The sequence below is a fragment of the Crocuta crocuta genome, unplaced genomic scaffold (genome assembly GCF_008692635.1).
Source record: "Crocuta crocuta isolate KB4526 unplaced genomic scaffold, BGI_CrCroc_1.0 scaffold68, whole genome shotgun sequence".
NCBI classification, from domain to species: domain Eukaryota; kingdom Metazoa; phylum Chordata; class Mammalia; order Carnivora; family Hyaenidae; genus Crocuta; species Crocuta crocuta.
In genome coordinates this window covers 869,629-886,481 of record NW_027532426.1, presented here as the reverse complement: position 1 = coordinate 886,481, position 16,853 = coordinate 869,629, and the positions used below count along the sequence as shown (strand labels likewise).

The following is a 16,853-nucleotide window of genomic DNA, read 5'->3' as shown; positions in this document are numbered from 1 at the left end:
AAGGTGCTTAACTGGGCTGCTCATCACAGAAGAAAATGAGCGACTGACACAAGTCCACAGGGCAGGAAGGCCCTAGACAGCTGGGCCAGCGTGAGCTCTGACCAGCTTAACTCCCTTCTGCCTCCTCTGACTTGGCTTCCTGGAAGGCAGTGTCTGGGGAGTGGAGTGCCCAGCAATGGAAGAAGGTGGCTTGACGCTACACTCACACGGAACTGGACAACTGAAGTGGGCAACAGGAACTAGAATAAATAAAAACTCATATATGGTGTGGGTGATCACAGTCCTATTCCGGATTCAAGGGCTCGGAAGGTGTGGGGTGGTCTTCAGCCTGAATGGTAGGGGAGGGGAGAAGGAAGGAGGACAGGGACAGGAGAGAGTTCCAGAATCTGAGAGCACAATCCTGAGAGTGAGCTCACTGCGGGCCCAGAATTCTGGAACTTGGGCTGCCCGATGGGCCCTATATGAAAGATGTAGTAGGGAAAAGGAGCGACAGCAGGCTAAAGGGACCCCCCACAACCCTCTCGACACCCTAGGAGAGCAGCCTCTCTCCGCTGGTCCCAGGGTGGCATGGAGATGGAGAGCACGGCGGCCTCCACACGTTTCCACCAGCCTCACATGGAGAGGAAGATGAGTGCGATGACCTGTGAGATCTTCAACGAGCTTAGACTAGAGGGAAAGCTCTGCGACGTGGTCATCAAGGTCAATGGCTTTGAGTTCAATGCCCACAAGAACATCCTCTGTAGCTGCAGTTCCTACTTTAGGTATAACAGGGTTACCAAACTAAGCGGAAGGGAGACTTGGGCTTATTCTGAGACATTCTGGTTCATTTCATGTTTCCCAACCCATCATCTTACCTTAGGGACATGGTCACAACGCCAGGCCACTGTAGCCTGGTTCCTTTGTCTTCTGAAGAGGCACACCTGGGGTCGGGCCTCTTTTCTCTGGTTTGCAACTAGATTTCCACCAACTATTGGTGGGCCAGGTGCTTTTTTCCCTTTGAGTCTCAGCCTAGCGTACCTTTGGGAAGGCACCCATACTGGATTTCCTACTCAAACCTAGAGGACAGTGCCCCTTCAGCCGCCCCTTGTGCCCTTATCCCAGTAGAGATGATCTCAAACAGGGTGATACATTAACAAGAGTTGAGGAGTCGGGAAGGAGGATGTGGGAAAGCACCAAGGAAATACTTAACAGAAGACAAAGGGAATTTGGGCCACCACCATTGTAACCCAGGAAGTGGCAGAGCTTTTTTGTTCATGAGCTGAAAATGTCTGAGTAGTCGATTCCAATGAACATTATGATAAATGGTGTCCCATCTGTTGCCAAAAGTGCTCATTCACCTAGACCTACAGAAGGGCCTACAAAAAGACCAGATAGTGAGTATTTTAAGCCCTGCAGGCCATACAACCTCTGTCACAATGACTGAACTCTGCCTTTATAGTGGGAGCGCCTCCATAGACGATACTAAATGGAAGAGCATGGCTGTGTTCCAGTACAATTATTTATGGACACAGAAATTTGAATTTATTACAATTGCCAGGTGTCACAAAATCTTTGTATTCTATTTTCCCCATTAAAAAATGTAAAAAACATCCTTAGCTTGTGGGTGGTACAAAAAAGAAGAGGTGGGCCGAAATCTGGCCCAGAAGCTATAGGTTTGTAGACCGCAGCTCTCATCCATATTCCCTGAAACCACCTAGAAAAAGGAAGCAAAAATTTAATAGGGCAGGGATTTCTGTTTTAATCCACAACTTAAAAAGTACCTAGCTATATAGTAGAAGCCCAATAAATAGTTTCGGGAGAGTGGTCATTTGTTCATTCAATAATTATTTATTGAGTGCCTGTTTTGTGACGGCCACTATTCTGGGTACTGGGAATAATGAATAAAGAGATGCACATTTCTGTTCTCATGAAGCTTATCTTCTAGTAGGAGGAACAGGCATTCAATAAATAAAACACATAGCAGATTAAGTGCTGAGGGGGAGAAAAGGAAGGTACAGAGAGGAGGGTGGTGATTTTAAATAGGATGATCTCTTTGCTGACAAAATGACATTTGAGCAAAGACTTTAAGGGGATGTGGGAGTGAGAAATGAGGTCTGCGCCAGGGGAGCCTTCCAGGCAGAAGCAACAGCATGTACAAAGGACCAAAAATGAAGCACCTCTGGTGTGTTCAAGGAAAGCAGGGCGAGTGGGACTGGAACGGAATGGGGGGGTTGGAGGGGGAAGGTAGGAGGAAGTGGCCAGAGAGATATTACTGGTCCTGATCTCAGAGGACTTCAGTACTCCCTGAGAAGGGCTTTGTATACCGCTCTGAGCCAGAAGGGATGTCAGTGGAAGGTTTTGAGTGGAAGAACATAAGCTCATAAGGAGGTCGGGTTAGGACTGTAAACTCTGGAGGCACCAAGGGCCGAAGCAGGGGGATCAGTTAGGAGGTTACTCTCAATCATCTAGGTAAGAAATGATGGTGGCTTGGACCCAGGAGATAGCAGTAAGAGGTGAGGAGTGATCAGATTCTGGGTTATGTGTCGATTTAACAGTGCTCATTAAAAAGGCCTTATTGCGCCAGCTTAATTTCCTGAAGGAAGGCAGAGTTCGGCTGGGACTTACTCGCAGGTCTAAATTCCAATTTTTCCACACACAAAATGGGGGAAAGTTTTACTTATCATGAAGATGAGAAGAGTGTCCAAAGTCAAAGTTCTTGGCAAGGTTCTCTTGCCCGCGTATAAAGCTCACACTCTGCTCTCCCCTCCCCTTCCTCATGCCAATTTGTTTCCAGCATACTTACCATGCACTATTTGGGAAATTTCCAAACTCCTCAACAAACAAAGGTGGGGGAGAAACTGGAGAGAAATGTTTCAGTGGCTACTTGTTTCTTTCTTTCTCTTTTTTTCCAGAGCTTTGTTTACGAGTGGCTGGAACAACACTGAAAAGAAGGTATACAACATTCCTGGCATTTCCCCTGACATGATGAAGCTAATTATTGAATATGCATACACCCGGACCGTCCCTATCACACCGGACAATGTGGAGAAACTGCTGGCTGCTGCAGACCAGTTTAACATCATGGGTATTGTCAGGGGTTGCTGTGAGTTCCTCAAGTCGGAGCTGTGTTTGGATAACTGTATTGGCATCTGCAAGTTCACAGACTACTACTACTGCCCCGAGCTGAGGCAGAAGGCCTACATGTTCATACTGCACAACTTTGAGGAGATGGTGAAAGTTTCGGCCGAGTTTCTAGAGCTCTCAGTCAGTGAACTGAAGGATATCATTGAGAAAGATGAGCTCAACGTCAAACAAGAAGATGCTGTGTTTGAGGCCATTTTAAAATGGATTTCTCATGACCCCCAAAATAGGAAGCAGCATATTTCAGTTTTGCTTCCCAAGGTCAAGTTTAGCTATTTTTTGTGGGATGCTTAATTGCTCGTTTGGTTCACTTATCCTGGAGGGGCTGTGCAAAGAGCCATATTCAGATGCTTGGGAGATTCTGGGGCTGTATTTACATACACTTACATAGAAGGCATCTCCTACTATTCTGTGGAACTGTGCCATTTTCTTTGCTCTTGGCATTGCTAGTTCCTTCTACCTGTTATATTCTTTGGCCAAAATTCTCCTTGGTAGTTGGGGGAAGGAGACAGCAAGGCCTTCAAAAGAATTCTAAATGGCCTTCCTTTCACCCTTTCTTATTGTGAGTTTCCCCAAAACCCAGGCAGAAGTGGGACTAGACACCAAACCAGGAGTATTGTACACAATTGTAGCCATCTGGTGCTAATTTGTGTTATTTTATACAGAGAAATGTAGATATTCAATGACTGTGCAATTGCCACAGCCTTTTCTGGTCTAATAGAACTGTCCAGTGGCCAAGGAAGGGGCTAGCTCTGTGACCATGTGAGGTGCCTTCTATCTAGCTCATTCTCGGCATCCAAATGTATACCACATCCAAAAAACAAGTATTTAAAACTGTGAGCTGTAAATTTCAAACACAAAGTAAACTCGGACCCTGCAGCAATTCAAAGGCAGACTGTAAACAGGGAGCTAAGGGTAGGGGTTTCCCAGGTACCTTCACCTCATCTGACTTTCTGTGTTTCCTTCTCAGGTTCGCCTGGCCCTAATGCATGCGGAGTATTTCATGAACAATGTTAAGATGAACGACTATGTCAAAGACAGTGAGGAATGCAAGCCGGTCATTATTAATGCCCTCAAGGCCATGTATGATCTAAACATGAATGGACCCTCCAATTCTGACTTCACCAACCCACTCACCAGGCCCCGCCTGCCCTATGCCATCCTATTTGCAATTGGTGGCTGGAGTGGTGGGAGCCCCACCAACGCCATTGAGGCATATGATGCTCGGGCAGACAGATGGGTGAATGTCACTTGTGAGGAAGAGAGTCCCCGTGCCTACCATGGGGCAGCCTATTTGAAAGGTTACGTTTATATCATTGGGGGGTTCGACAGTGTAGACTATTTCAATAGTGTTAAGCGTTTTGACCCAGTCAAGAAAACGTGGCATCAGGTGGCCCCGATGCACTCCCGTCGTTGCTATGTCAGCGTGACAGTCCTCAGCAATTTTATTTACGCCATGGGAGGATTTGATGGCTATGTGCGTCTTAACACTGCTGAGCGCTATGAGCCAGAGACCAACCAGTGGACACTCATTGCCCCCATGCACGAGCAGAGGAGCGACGCCAGTGCCACCACCCTCTATGGGAAGGTAAGAACTGGGAGGGGGCAGGGCAGGCCCGGAAGTACTTGTTTGGGGGTCAATGGAAAATAGATGTGGCAGCACTCTGCAGTACTGACTCCGTCCTCAAATGACTCAGTGCCCCTTTGTAACTAACCTTTTAGGTTTCACTCACTAAAAAGCAATACTTGCAGGGAGCCTGGGTGGCTCAGTTTGTTAAGCGTCCGACTTCGGCTCAAGTCACGATGGTCATGATCTTGCAGTTCATGGATTCCAGCCTCACACTGGGCTCTCTTGTCAGCATGGAGCCCGCTTCAGATCCTCTGTGCCCCCTCCCATCTCTCCCTTTCTCACGCTCTCAAAATAAACATTAAACAAATAAAAAAGCAACGCATGCACACATGGGAGAAAGATACTCAGATTGTGCAGACTGGCATCAGAAGGGTCCCTTCGCCACCACCATACGTACACGCTTTCTTTCTGCTCCCCAGAGGTAATGATTTTAATAACCTTGGGCCTCTCATCACACAGGTCTACATATGTGGTGGTTTTAACGGAAATGAGTGCCTGTTTACAGCGGAAGTGTATAACACTGAGAGCAATCAGTGGACAGTCATAGCACCCATGAGAAGCAGGAGGAGTGGAATAGGCGTAATTGCTTACGGAGAACATGTATATGCGGTGAGTTTATCTTGTACCACAAAGAATTGATAGCTCTAGATTTTTTGTTCGCAAATAGGTTTACCCTAGTATCAGTAAGCATTTGAAGAGCACTTTTTTCCACGGAAAATAGTGGAAAGTGGGAGGTATGAAATCGCTGGTTCATCCCCACCCCACCCCCAACGAAGGCCTCTTCCTGGTGAACAGAAGCGATGGCTAACAGTCAACTATGTTTCCCTTGCTGTCCATAGGTAGGTGGCTTTGATGGAGCAAATCGACTTAGGAGTGCGGAAGCCTACAGCCCAGTAGCTAACACGTGGCGCACAATACCCACTATGTTTAATCCTCGTAGCAATTTTGGCATCGAGGTGGTAGACGACCTCTTGTTTGTGGTGGGTGGCTTTAATGGCTTCACTACCACCTTTAACGTGGAATGCTATGATGAAAAGACAGACGAGTGGTATGACGCCCATGACATGAGCATCTACCGCAGCGCTCTGAGCTGCTGTGTGGTGCCAGGGCTGGCCAACGTCGGGGAATATGCAGCTAGACGGGACAACTTCACAGGATTAGCACTGCGAGATGAAGTAAAGTACTCCGCTTCGACAAGTACCCTACCTGTATGAGCCTCTTCATTTAGCTAATAAAGAGTCTAAGCAATAAGAATTACCTCCTTTTTTTTTTTTTTTTTAAATAAATGCAGTGTTTAAACTTGTAAGAGTACTGGAAAATGTTCAACTTAAGGGAGCCAAGGGTTGGATGGATGAGGGAGTAAGAGGGACGGAAGAAGGCATCTGTATCCAACAGTGCGTCATCAAAAAGGGAAACTCACACAGTGCCAACCAGCTCTAAAGAAATATGTTTATTTAAAACTTACGTTGAGACAACTGATAGCTTCAACACAGAACAAGATAGCTTTAGGAACATAAAACAAGCTATTTTACAATGTAATGTCTCAAAGCGTCCTAAATTCTACATCTCCTCTGCCTTAAAGGGAGATAGCCAAGATTATACTTCGAGTAGAGTAGGGGCTTGGATACTGATAGCCCAACAAACTGTGTATCAACTTGAACTACATATGTATTTTACAAAAAACTCAATGAGCCCTAGCACATGGACCATAATCTTCAAACATCTAGCAAGCGTAAATTCTCACAAGTGCATTATGCAGGAGGATTGAGTGAATAAGTGCTCTACCATGTGTGCTCTAGTGTCAGACATTTGGAGTGATGCTCAGAGAGCATCAACAAAGAGCAGTTATTTGGCTATCTAATGAAATTCCTCGAAGCAAGATGACTACTATATTAAGTTATTGTAATTGTACTACGTCACTCAACTATGAGCTGTTTTGTTTCCAATGACCAGAACACGTTATAATGTAGGCATTATAAGAACAGAAATGGACTGTTCTCAAGAAAGCAACAAACTGGAGTGACGGACTGTGCCAGAATGTTTGATAATTAAAGGAGAGACCGAAGTGTTTCTCAAATATTCTACAGTTAAATGGCAGCCGAGAAGTACCCTATTTTGCTAATGGAGGTGGAGAACTTGCTTCACAATTCTGTAGACTTTCAAAAGACAGGAAATGTGGCCAACATACCCGTTTAATATAAGCTTAATTTGAGGAAAGTACAAAAAAGTCCCTTTATTTATGTTTGATTAGGCCAAGGAACTAAAAAATACATTTAGTTTACTTGTCTACCTACAGTATAGTGTCTTATTAGAATTACGAAGCAGAGAATGAAGTATTTAAACGTATGACATGCTACACTAGTCAAGAAACAGAGAAAAAAGTGTGACCTAGAAACCGCCTTACCAGGAGCCTGAAGAGTTTAAAAAGCAAAAGCATACAAATCTTCGACACTCTTTCCAGCTTCAAACTTCTGTTCTATAGATTTAAAAAGTCAGTATTTTAAAAGTTTTTGGTCCCAGCAATACTATATAAAACTAAGGGATAAAAACAAAATGGATGTCAATGACTTTTGATTCTTTTTAGCAAAGTATTTTTGAGTTGGCACAGCAAAAGCAAAGTTGGATATACAAGATATACAAGACACCATGCAAACGGCTGCAAGTGAGATGTATTACTTAAACACGAAGCTCATGACTGACATTCTCAATATATACCAAGGGTTTGTTTTTTTAAAAACCACAGTGGGGTAGGTGTAGTTCAAGGACCTCCATTCTAAGGTTTAAGTCACACTAGAGGTTACATAAAGGTATTACTTTTTGGTATTAATCAACTCCTCTCTTATCCTTCCACAAAACAAGACAAAAGCAACAACAACAACAGTTTTGCTTGAATACATGTTAAGCTGTCTTTTTAAAGGCTTAAACGACCAAACACATTCTTTAAGATTTCATCAAAAAGAAAATTTCCTTCCCAAAGGGCCATTTTAGGCTGCTTTCATAATCAAAAACCTTTCCAAATACTCTGGAAGTTATTTCCAGTTTAGAACTTCAGAATGTCAGCCTTGAACAGATTTAAGCAAATCTGGTTTTCTTCCCTATTAACAAGTTAGTTAGGATATTTCAGAAACACAAGTTATTGATGTGAAGTCACACATGTGAATTCAAATATGAAAATTAGAAATTCAGGAATCAGGAAAACCTGCACACATCATCATGCAAGGAAGGACTTACCCCTGCTTCTCAGCCATGGCCTAGGCTGCCTGCTGAGTTAAAAAACAACAGTTTCAATCAGGTTTTCAAAACCAGATTATACCTAAATCTTATGAGTTATAATTTGTTGCATCATGTGAAAAAAGACCACCCTCCAAATAACTTGGCAGTGGCAGTGTCAGAAGACAACTCAGAGATAAGATCCAAAAACCTTCCATCACACCTTCTGGACAGAAACTGCCATCCTGGCGAGCTCCTGAGTTACTTCAGGGCTGCGAGGAGGAGGTGTGCTAGGCGGTACCGTCTACAAGAGGTGAAAACATCACTCAACAAGAGCTTCTCTGCCTCACCTGCACAGACCTCTCACAACTAAGAATTAGCACCTCTCACAATTCAAATGGCTTTTATTAAAATCACTACAAGCGGAAATTGATAAAATGGTAGAGGTGGTATAGGATAATATATCCTCATACAGAAATACGACTTGAAGTTTACTACCCCGACTCCAATCTAAACTAAACAGTTTTAAAGCAGATTTCCAACACATTTATTGAAAAACTCTGTCCTAGGCAAGGACACCAATTTAGAAATTCCAGGAAAGTTCTCAGTATAGAGTCCAAAGGCTAGATATTAATTAATAGTCTTGCAGCAAACTGAGAACCAAAATTTCTGGTTGTGCTTTTTTCCTTTTGATGTTTGATACAATAAGGAGGTTAAGTATAATGGTCTAGGGAAAAAAATAATCACTGTGCTTGGAATTCAACTTCTAAAACAGTATCCTGGAACGTCTAAGAAGATGACATTCTGAAAGAAACCAGAAATATATATAATGGAGCCCTTTTGCAAAACATTAGAGCCGGAGTCCTTTATGTTAACTGCGGGCTCATTCGTATCAAGTTTGGGAGTGTGTTAGAGAATTGGAAGAATGCATAAAAATAAATAAAAGACAACAAAAGCAATACATTTTTAAGAGCCTTAATTATGCACCTAAATTTGATATTCGAGGCTCAGGCAAAGTTTGAATAAAAGTCTAGGGCAACTGGATAAACTACTAGGATAGTCAGGGATGAGAAACAGTAAGGCTTCTCTTACATGACATTTCTCTCAATTGTCACTTTCTTCCCATTTTGAGAAAAGTTTCTTTCAGAAAGTAATGAGGAGGATTCTATACAATATACTTTAGAGCACAATTTAAAACTGAAGGCATCGAGTATTGATTGTCATAGGCATTATTTACACTCATTAACTTATCCTCAAATACGCCTGCAACTCCTGAAAAAGGTGTTTACATGTTTTAATGCCTTTGATTGCTCCGTCTACCCTAATAATACTATTTTTCTTCTTAGAGAAACAAATTTCATATATATAACTTCCTCTGTATTAAATCAATGAGCTAAAGATCAATACTCTTGCCAACTACCATCATCTCAGAGTGATGGCTCCAAGTCTAGAAGAGTTGCTGAAGAAATGGAAAATATTCAAAAAATAATGAGCCAATCACAAATTTCTCACCAGGCATCTCTTCTAAAAATAAACAAAATAGCATCTCTAGATAAACACATACAACAAAACATCAATGCAAATATTCAGAAATCATCTTGCCGAAATATTGTGCTTTTCCCTTCCAATCTCAGTCTCACTATTGCACATACCTCCTGCAGATGAGGGCTGAATGCCTAAGTTCTGCTCTTTTCGAAATCACCAATCGTTCAAGAAAAAAATTAAAAGGAATATCAAAGTAAATGTGCAAATAAAACTGCTGCTTAAAGCATGTTCGGAAACATTAAGTCCCTAAGACAGAGGGGTTTGAACCTGTTGGCAGAACAGCCAAGTAACGCTACGTGGTTCTTCCACTTGTCATTAGTAAGCTCTAACTTGGCTAGCACATCCACACAAACCAATGACAGACGAAGACTGCAAAGCAACAAAAATTACCACAGAGTAAATTGTGTTTCCCACTCTTCAGTTTTTAACTGTGTTTCCTTTATATGGGGCAATAATCAGGTTAGGTGGAAAATAAGTTATCGACATACTTTTTCAAGTAACAGTCTGGGTGGGGATCCTCAGCCTCACAAGGCAGGTACAACTGTTTTAAGCCACACCTCTTTGAGCACCTAGCATTCAATCTGAGAGCTTGGCACTCTTCGCATGTTTAGGGCGTGCCGATGTATTTCTTGCATCTGCCTGATGCGGTCCTTCTGCCACATTAAGTTTTGAGGCATAGGGTATCTCTGTGTGCCATGTAAGTACCGGTACGGGATCCTCACGTGGCAAGCAGTGGCTCTACAACGTGGCTGTGGCATGGGAGGAAGAAGCATCCACCGCTTTCTTTCAGCACAGTATCGGTAGGCTTCTTTGCGGTACTGTTTGTCGATATCATCGCTGTTTTTCCAGCCTCCAATGATGAAAACGTCATCTTTGTAATAGCAGATAGCTGCTCCTTCGATGCTCAGGACCTCGGGCGGTAAGCTCTCAAGGATCTCATCGGAAACTTGGCTGGCAATTTTCCTTACTGCCTCTTCATTTTCTAAAGAATAACTCTTGGGACAGCATGATGCCGTCTGGTAAAAGTTTGAATTGACCACAGACATTTGGAAAAAGCAGTAATTGTCAATAAGGGGCAAAGATTCCACATCTTGCCACTGCCGAGTCTCCGTATCATAGCAAGTAATTACTGCCTTTAAGCCATCTTCGGTGTCCCGGTCCACGGGAGTGCGGGCAGCGATGTACACAAACCGGTCTTCAATGGCTAGCGCTTTGACATCTCGAAGGATCTTTGGTGCCGATTCCAAGTTGTGCCATTTGTCAAGCTCAGGATTATAAACGGTCACGTCTTTGAAGCCAGGGCTAAAGTTACCATGTCCTCCGATGCTGTACAGCTTCCCTTTGACTTCTGTTAGCCCAAAAGAATGCTTCCTTGTCATCAGACTACAAACATGTTCCCACGTATTCAAATTTGGGTTGTATCTTTCCACAGTTTTAGCAAACCCTGGCTCCATTGATCCAGCAACATATACGTAGGACTCTGTTACTGCAACAGCATGTCCATCAAGATGATTATGAATATGGGGCAGGTTTACCCATCTGTCCTCATCGACAAAATATCCCACACATTCACTTAAATAATCCCCTCCTTCTGACACGCCTCCAATAACCATGATCACGTCCATGTTTTGCCCATAGCGAGGTAATAGTGAGACATGAGAGGCAGGATGCTGGAAGGTGCCAGACTGTATGTTTTCAGCTCTCAGAGCATGCCTCTCCACTGCATCGGCCACTAACTTGACGCAAACTTCATTATTGGCCACCAGCCTCTCTGGTTTCACATGCCGAGTAAGGTAAGTAGGTTTCATCTGGGACAATCTGAGCAATTTAAAAAGTTCTTCAAAGTATCTCTCTCTCTCTTCAGCATTTCTCTGAACCCACTTCAAAACTGTTTCAAAGAGAACCTCTTCGGAATCAACCGTAATTTCCAAGTCTGACAGCCAGTCTCGAATGAGATGGAAAGGTAAAGTATAAAATTCTTCATCCTGAATTACTTTGTGGAAATTTCTCCGTATCATATCTGCAGCTTTCAGAGCAAGCTGGCTCAGGGTATACATGTGAGCTAAGCTATGAATGGCCACACAATTAGAGAGATGCAGTTTTTTCTTGAGAAATTCTCCACAAAATTCTTTTAAACGAATTAACAGGAACCTAAAATCAAGAAAAGGAAAAAGAATTTTCAAATGTGCATATTTAATGTGACTGCATTTTGGGAACATCTGAATTATATAAATCGAAATGGTAAGTTTCATCTCACTTTATGCCCAACATCTGCAAAGGGGTGAAGCCCCCCCCCCCCAAATTAAAAAGGATAACGCTGGAAAGCAAACTTATTGTTTAAATAATTTTTTAAGTTCATTTATTTATTTTAAGAGAGAGAACAAACAGGGGAAGGGCAGAGAGACAAGGGGACAGAGGATCCGAAACAGGCTCTGTGCTAACAGCAGAGAGCCGAACGCAGGGCTCAAACTCATGAACCGTAAGATCATGACCTGAGCCGAAATCAGATGCCCACTGACTGAGCGCCATTATGCTGAAAAGTATATTTAAAAGCATACATAAAGCCATCTTTATATATATTTTAAGTTACGTATATTATATAATTTATATTTAATTATACATGACACATGTAACATACATACAATGGAGCTTTTCATTATGTAGGGTTTTCTGGAACATATCCTTTAATAAAGTACAACAGTCAGAGAAAGACAGATACCATAGGATTTCACACCTATGTGAAATTTAAGAAACAAAACAAACGTGCAAAGGAAGAAAAAAGAGAGAGACAAACCAAGAAACAGACTCTTAACTACACAGAGCAAACTGATTGGGGTGTGTGTGAAATGGATGATAGGGATTGGGGAGTATACATTTTTTGTGGTAAGCACTGGGTAATGCAGACTTGTTGAATCGCTGTTATGTTATACACTTGAAGCTAATATAACACTATATGTTAACTATACTGGAACTAAAATTAAGAACTTAATAAGGGTGCCTGGGTTAAGCGTCCGAGTCTTGGTTTCAGCTCAGGTCATAGTCTCGCGGTTTCTCTAGTTCGAGCCCTGCATCAGGCTCTGCGTGGGCAGCACGGAGCCTGCTTCGGGTTCTTTGTCCCCCTCTCTCTGCCCCTTCCCAACTTGCGCTGTCTCTGTCTCTCTCAAAAACAATTAAATAAACTTAAAAACAAAAATGTTAACAAAAAATAAAGCACAATAGCGCCATAGTTTATTTTTATAGGCAAAGGCAATTCCCAATCCAAACTTGTCTATGCTATTCCTGTCCGAATCCTTTGTCAGTCACCAGCCTTTTCTTTGAGGCAGGGTCTCAGTAGAGACTTTATTAAGCCTTGACTAGATGGTACGGGAACTGTGGCTCCTGGGAGGCTCTGTCTGTTCAAATATCAGAAGGAACAGCAGTGAAGGCCTTGTGTTGAAGGTTTTAATCTCCTCTTCACCAGAACTTTCTCCTTGAGCAGCAGATGATGGGGGGACGGGATGGCAAGGCAAACTCAAACAACAGTAACGAACATATGAAAGGGGTTTGGCATGTCACTGACTAGCAGTTGTCTGCCCACCTAAATTCATTTGAAGTTAAATACCACAAGTTTCAGCTAAATCCATAAATCTAGCAGAATTCAGTCCCAAGGATGGCAACTTTGAGACCATGGCTGTAACAAGAGTAAGTCCCCAGAACTGAGTCTATCAGTCCAGGCCCCTCAATTCAGTAACCATTTGTTATTACAGTTATCACGCTTAGTACCTATCTAACTAGGATATAAAGATGAGCAAGATAGGCTTCCTTTACCATCTTTAGGGAACATACCATCTTAGAAGACAAAGACAAGGCAGAGTGGTTAAGAGCTCTAGTGGCTCTCAAAGATGTCTAGGTGCCCTGGGTCACTAGATTCCCAGGCTGCTCCCACCCGCTCCCTGGAGCTCCTATCTCTGGCATGGCACTCCAAGTAATTCTGACACATATTCCCCTGGATAGGGTGTTTAGAAACATTGCTCTATGAAAATAATAGCTAATGTATACTCGGCATGTGCCATGTGCTTGGCACTTCCTATCATTTCCTTCTAAGTGCCTTGAAGATAGGTTATGATCAACATACAGAGTACATGGGCGGTAGGGAGAGGGCTCTTGCCTCAGAGCTGATGGGTGAGGTTAGATATGATGGTTGCAAGGCATTTAGTGCCCAACACAAGGCAGCTAGCTGCTCAAGCAGCAGACAGATGGACAAAAGTTCAACTGCCTGAGGTGTTCTCGCCTAACCCCCAACTCCCCTATAAAGCTGGAGCAAATCTGAAAAATAAGCCCACGTGACAGACACAAATATAGCTTGAGTGAGTCCAATGACCCTTCTCTACTCATTTTCATTCAACAAACCTCCCTCTCTCAAATCTACACCTGCCCCACCCTACCACACCCTCTCATGAATTACCCAAACTTGGGCTATGAGAAAAGAAGCAACCAGAAACTTCATCCTACCACCACCCAGTATGTCTGCAGCTGTACCCTATACTCTGCCTTCCCGGTCCAATTTTTCCATTATTAATACAGATTCTATCTCCTTCTTGATTTCAAGGACTTTGCTCTTGCAAGAATTCCCCCACTCCTGTAACATCAAGTCCTCCTCTTCCACTGACTCGTTTTTCTTCAGCACACAAACAAGCTCTAGTATCTCCTATCCTAGGGGGGGAGAAAAAGACCTCCTTGGACTCTCCTCCAAACATTTCCATGTGTATCATTATTGTGACCCTCTTTATAGGAATACTTAAATGGCTTCTGTGAATGCCATCAGGACCTCTATATTGCCAAATCCAGTGATCAGTTATGGTTGACAGTTGACAGGATGGGCTACTCCCTCCTCTATGCTTTTTTTTAAGGCTTCCTGTGAGGCACATCTCCTCTGCTGGTTCCTCTTTAACATTAAAAAAAATTTTTTTAATGTTTATTTTTGAGAGAGACAGAGACAGACAGAGCATGAAAGGAGGGGGTGGGGTGGGGTGGGAGGGAGAGAGAGGGAGACACAGAATCCAACGCAGGCTCCAGGCTCTGAGCTGTCAACACGGAGCCTGACAAGGGCTCGAACTCATGAACCATTAAATCATGACCTGAGCTGAAGTCCAATGCTTAACCGACTGAGCCACCCAAGCACCCCCTCTTTAACATTTTGGAACCCTAGGGCCCAATCCTGCCCGTTATCTGTCTACACTATCTCCCTAAGTAATTTTTCATCCAGTCCCATGGCTTTAATTACCATCTCATATGCCGTACTCCTCCCAATGTTCTTCTATCCAACTGACTACTCAGACACTTCCTGGACCAACACCAAACTCCTGATCTTCCCAAACTTGCTTTCCTACACTCTTCCACATCCTCATAAATAAATAAATAACTCCATCTTTCCAACTGCTTGCATCAGAAACTAGCAGTCTTTCCCCTTACACTGTTATCAAATCCACCAGCAAATTTGTCCCCTCTACCTTCAAAACACATCTAAAACTGAATCACTTATCTTTACTTCTCCTTCTTCAATCCAACCCTCTATCACCATTCCAACAACGTCCTAATCTTTTTGCTTCTGTCTTTGCAGCCCCTTACTGCGCCATCCTTTTCTCAAGACAGCAGAATTCTTCAAATCAGACTGCATTATTCCTCTGCCCCAAACCTTCCTGTTTCATTCAAAATAAGAGCTCAAGTCCTTCGCCAGGCCAACAACCCCTATGGAATCCGGATCCAACCCCCATCACCACACTGGGGCCTCTCCCACCCCTCTAAACCTGCATCCATTTGATCCAGCCACGCTGCCTCCTACTATTCTCTAACATCCAGATAAGCCCCACCTCAGGCCTTTCCACCTGTGTCCTCGACCTCACCTCCTTCAGTTCTTTGCAAAATGTCTTCATGAGGCATTCTCTATCTACCCAATTAAAAAACACAGCTCCTTTCCACCAGCACATTCTATACGCTGTATTTCTCATCAAAGCTATAACAATCGTCCAACACGCTATCTACGTTATTTATTGCCCATCTACCAGTGTGAGTGCAATGAAGAAAGGGACTTTTGTCTGTTTTGTTCACCACTGGAATTCCCAGCACCTTAGAACCTAGTGTCTGATCTGATGCATTAACAGGCACTCAATAGGTATTTGTTAAAATAATGTACCTGGTAACATAATATTGCCAAAAGAGAGTCCTCCACGTCTCTAAAGATGGCATTCACCTGCCTCCTAACCAGTCTCTGAAGCATCTGTTCCTGCTCCGTACAATCCGTTTTCCACTGCAGCAGCATCCTCTTTTAAAATAATTAAATCAGAAAGTTTCTTTACTCAGCTCCTCACCTCACAGTAAAAAACCAAATGCCTTATTCTAACACATTTCACAAAACCTTCACCCACTAGACCCAGCTCCACTGGGTATTTCCTTCAGTTCTTTAAGCGGAACTGGATCCTGACTGAGGGCCTTTGCGCTCTCTGCCTGGAATGTTCGTGCCCCATCTTTGCAGGTCCAGTTCCTTCTGGCCGTTTAGAGATGGATCTAAACGCCCCCTCCTCAGAAAGGTCTTTCCTCTACCCAAGCACTAGCCTTTCATCCTTTTTAAATGTCAACACAGCGCTGATCGCAGGCCGACTTTCTTTTTCATTGCCTTTGTCCCTCCACCGGGATCTGAGCTCCCTAAGCGCAGGGCGCCCCCGTCAGGCCGGCTGCATCCCCAGTGCCCCGCGCAGTGGCTGCGACACCCGCTCCCACCCGGCACACAACAGGCGCTCAACAAGCATCAAACAAACGCATTTCCTACGAGCTCCCCCGAGTCCCACCCGCAGGCCCTGCCCCGCCCCCTCCCCGGGATGCGGCCCTCAGTGAGCGAGCATCTCCACCGCGCCGCTCGCGGCCCTCCGCATCCCGCCTACCTGTCGGCCAACTCCAGCACCTCGTGCACGCTGCCCGTGCTGACTCGGATGCGCCCGGTGTACATGTATTCGATAACGGCCTCCACGGTGTCTGGCTCGGGCCCAGGCTCGGAGCTCCACTTGCGCATCTCCACCCTGCCCGAGCGGGACTCCGAGAACTGGCCCGAGAGCAGGGGCGTGAAGTACTCGGTGGCGGCAGCCAGCACCGAGCGGTGGGCCCGGAACTCTCGGCCTCCCGCGCCGCCGAAGCACAGAGTAATGTCGCAGAAGAGGCCCTGGCGCCGTTGCTCGTTCTGCCGCCACGACAGCTCCGAGCAGTGAGAGCTGCACTCGAAATCCTCGGCCTCCGGGCCCGGATCGCCCCCGCTCGCCTCCATTGCAGATATGCCAGGCCCAGACCCGAAGTCAACAGTGCCGCTGCCTCGGACCTC

General features: G+C 44.3%; 2 protein-coding genes across 2 annotated transcripts; one reads left to right on the top strand and one right to left on the bottom strand.

Annotated features, from left to right (window-relative positions):
• The first annotated feature begins 451 nt into the window (after positions 1 to 451).
• KLHL10 (kelch like family member 10) lies at positions 452 to 6,006 on the top strand. The gene is made up of 5 exons (XM_077779230.1): positions 452 to 761; positions 2,892 to 3,381; positions 4,091 to 4,708; positions 5,210 to 5,359; positions 5,590 to 6,006. Exons 1-5 carry the CDS (start codon positions 568 to 570, stop codon positions 5,962 to 5,964), a joined length of 1,827 nt encoding a protein of 608 aa, XP_077635356.1. The 5' UTR covers positions 452 to 567; the 3' UTR covers positions 5,965 to 6,006.
• A 179-nt stretch (positions 6,007 to 6,185) lies between these two features.
• On the bottom strand, positions 6,186 to 16,847 carry KLHL11 (kelch like family member 11). The gene is made up of 2 exons (XM_077779233.1): positions 16,423 to 16,847; positions 6,186 to 11,656 (listed from the first exon to the last, which is right to left on the bottom strand). Exons 1-2 carry the CDS (start codon positions 16,797 to 16,799, stop codon positions 10,075 to 10,077), a joined length of 1,959 nt encoding a protein of 652 aa, XP_077635359.1. The 5' UTR covers positions 16,800 to 16,847; the 3' UTR covers positions 6,186 to 10,074.
• Positions 16,848 to 16,853: the final 6 nt, after the last annotated feature.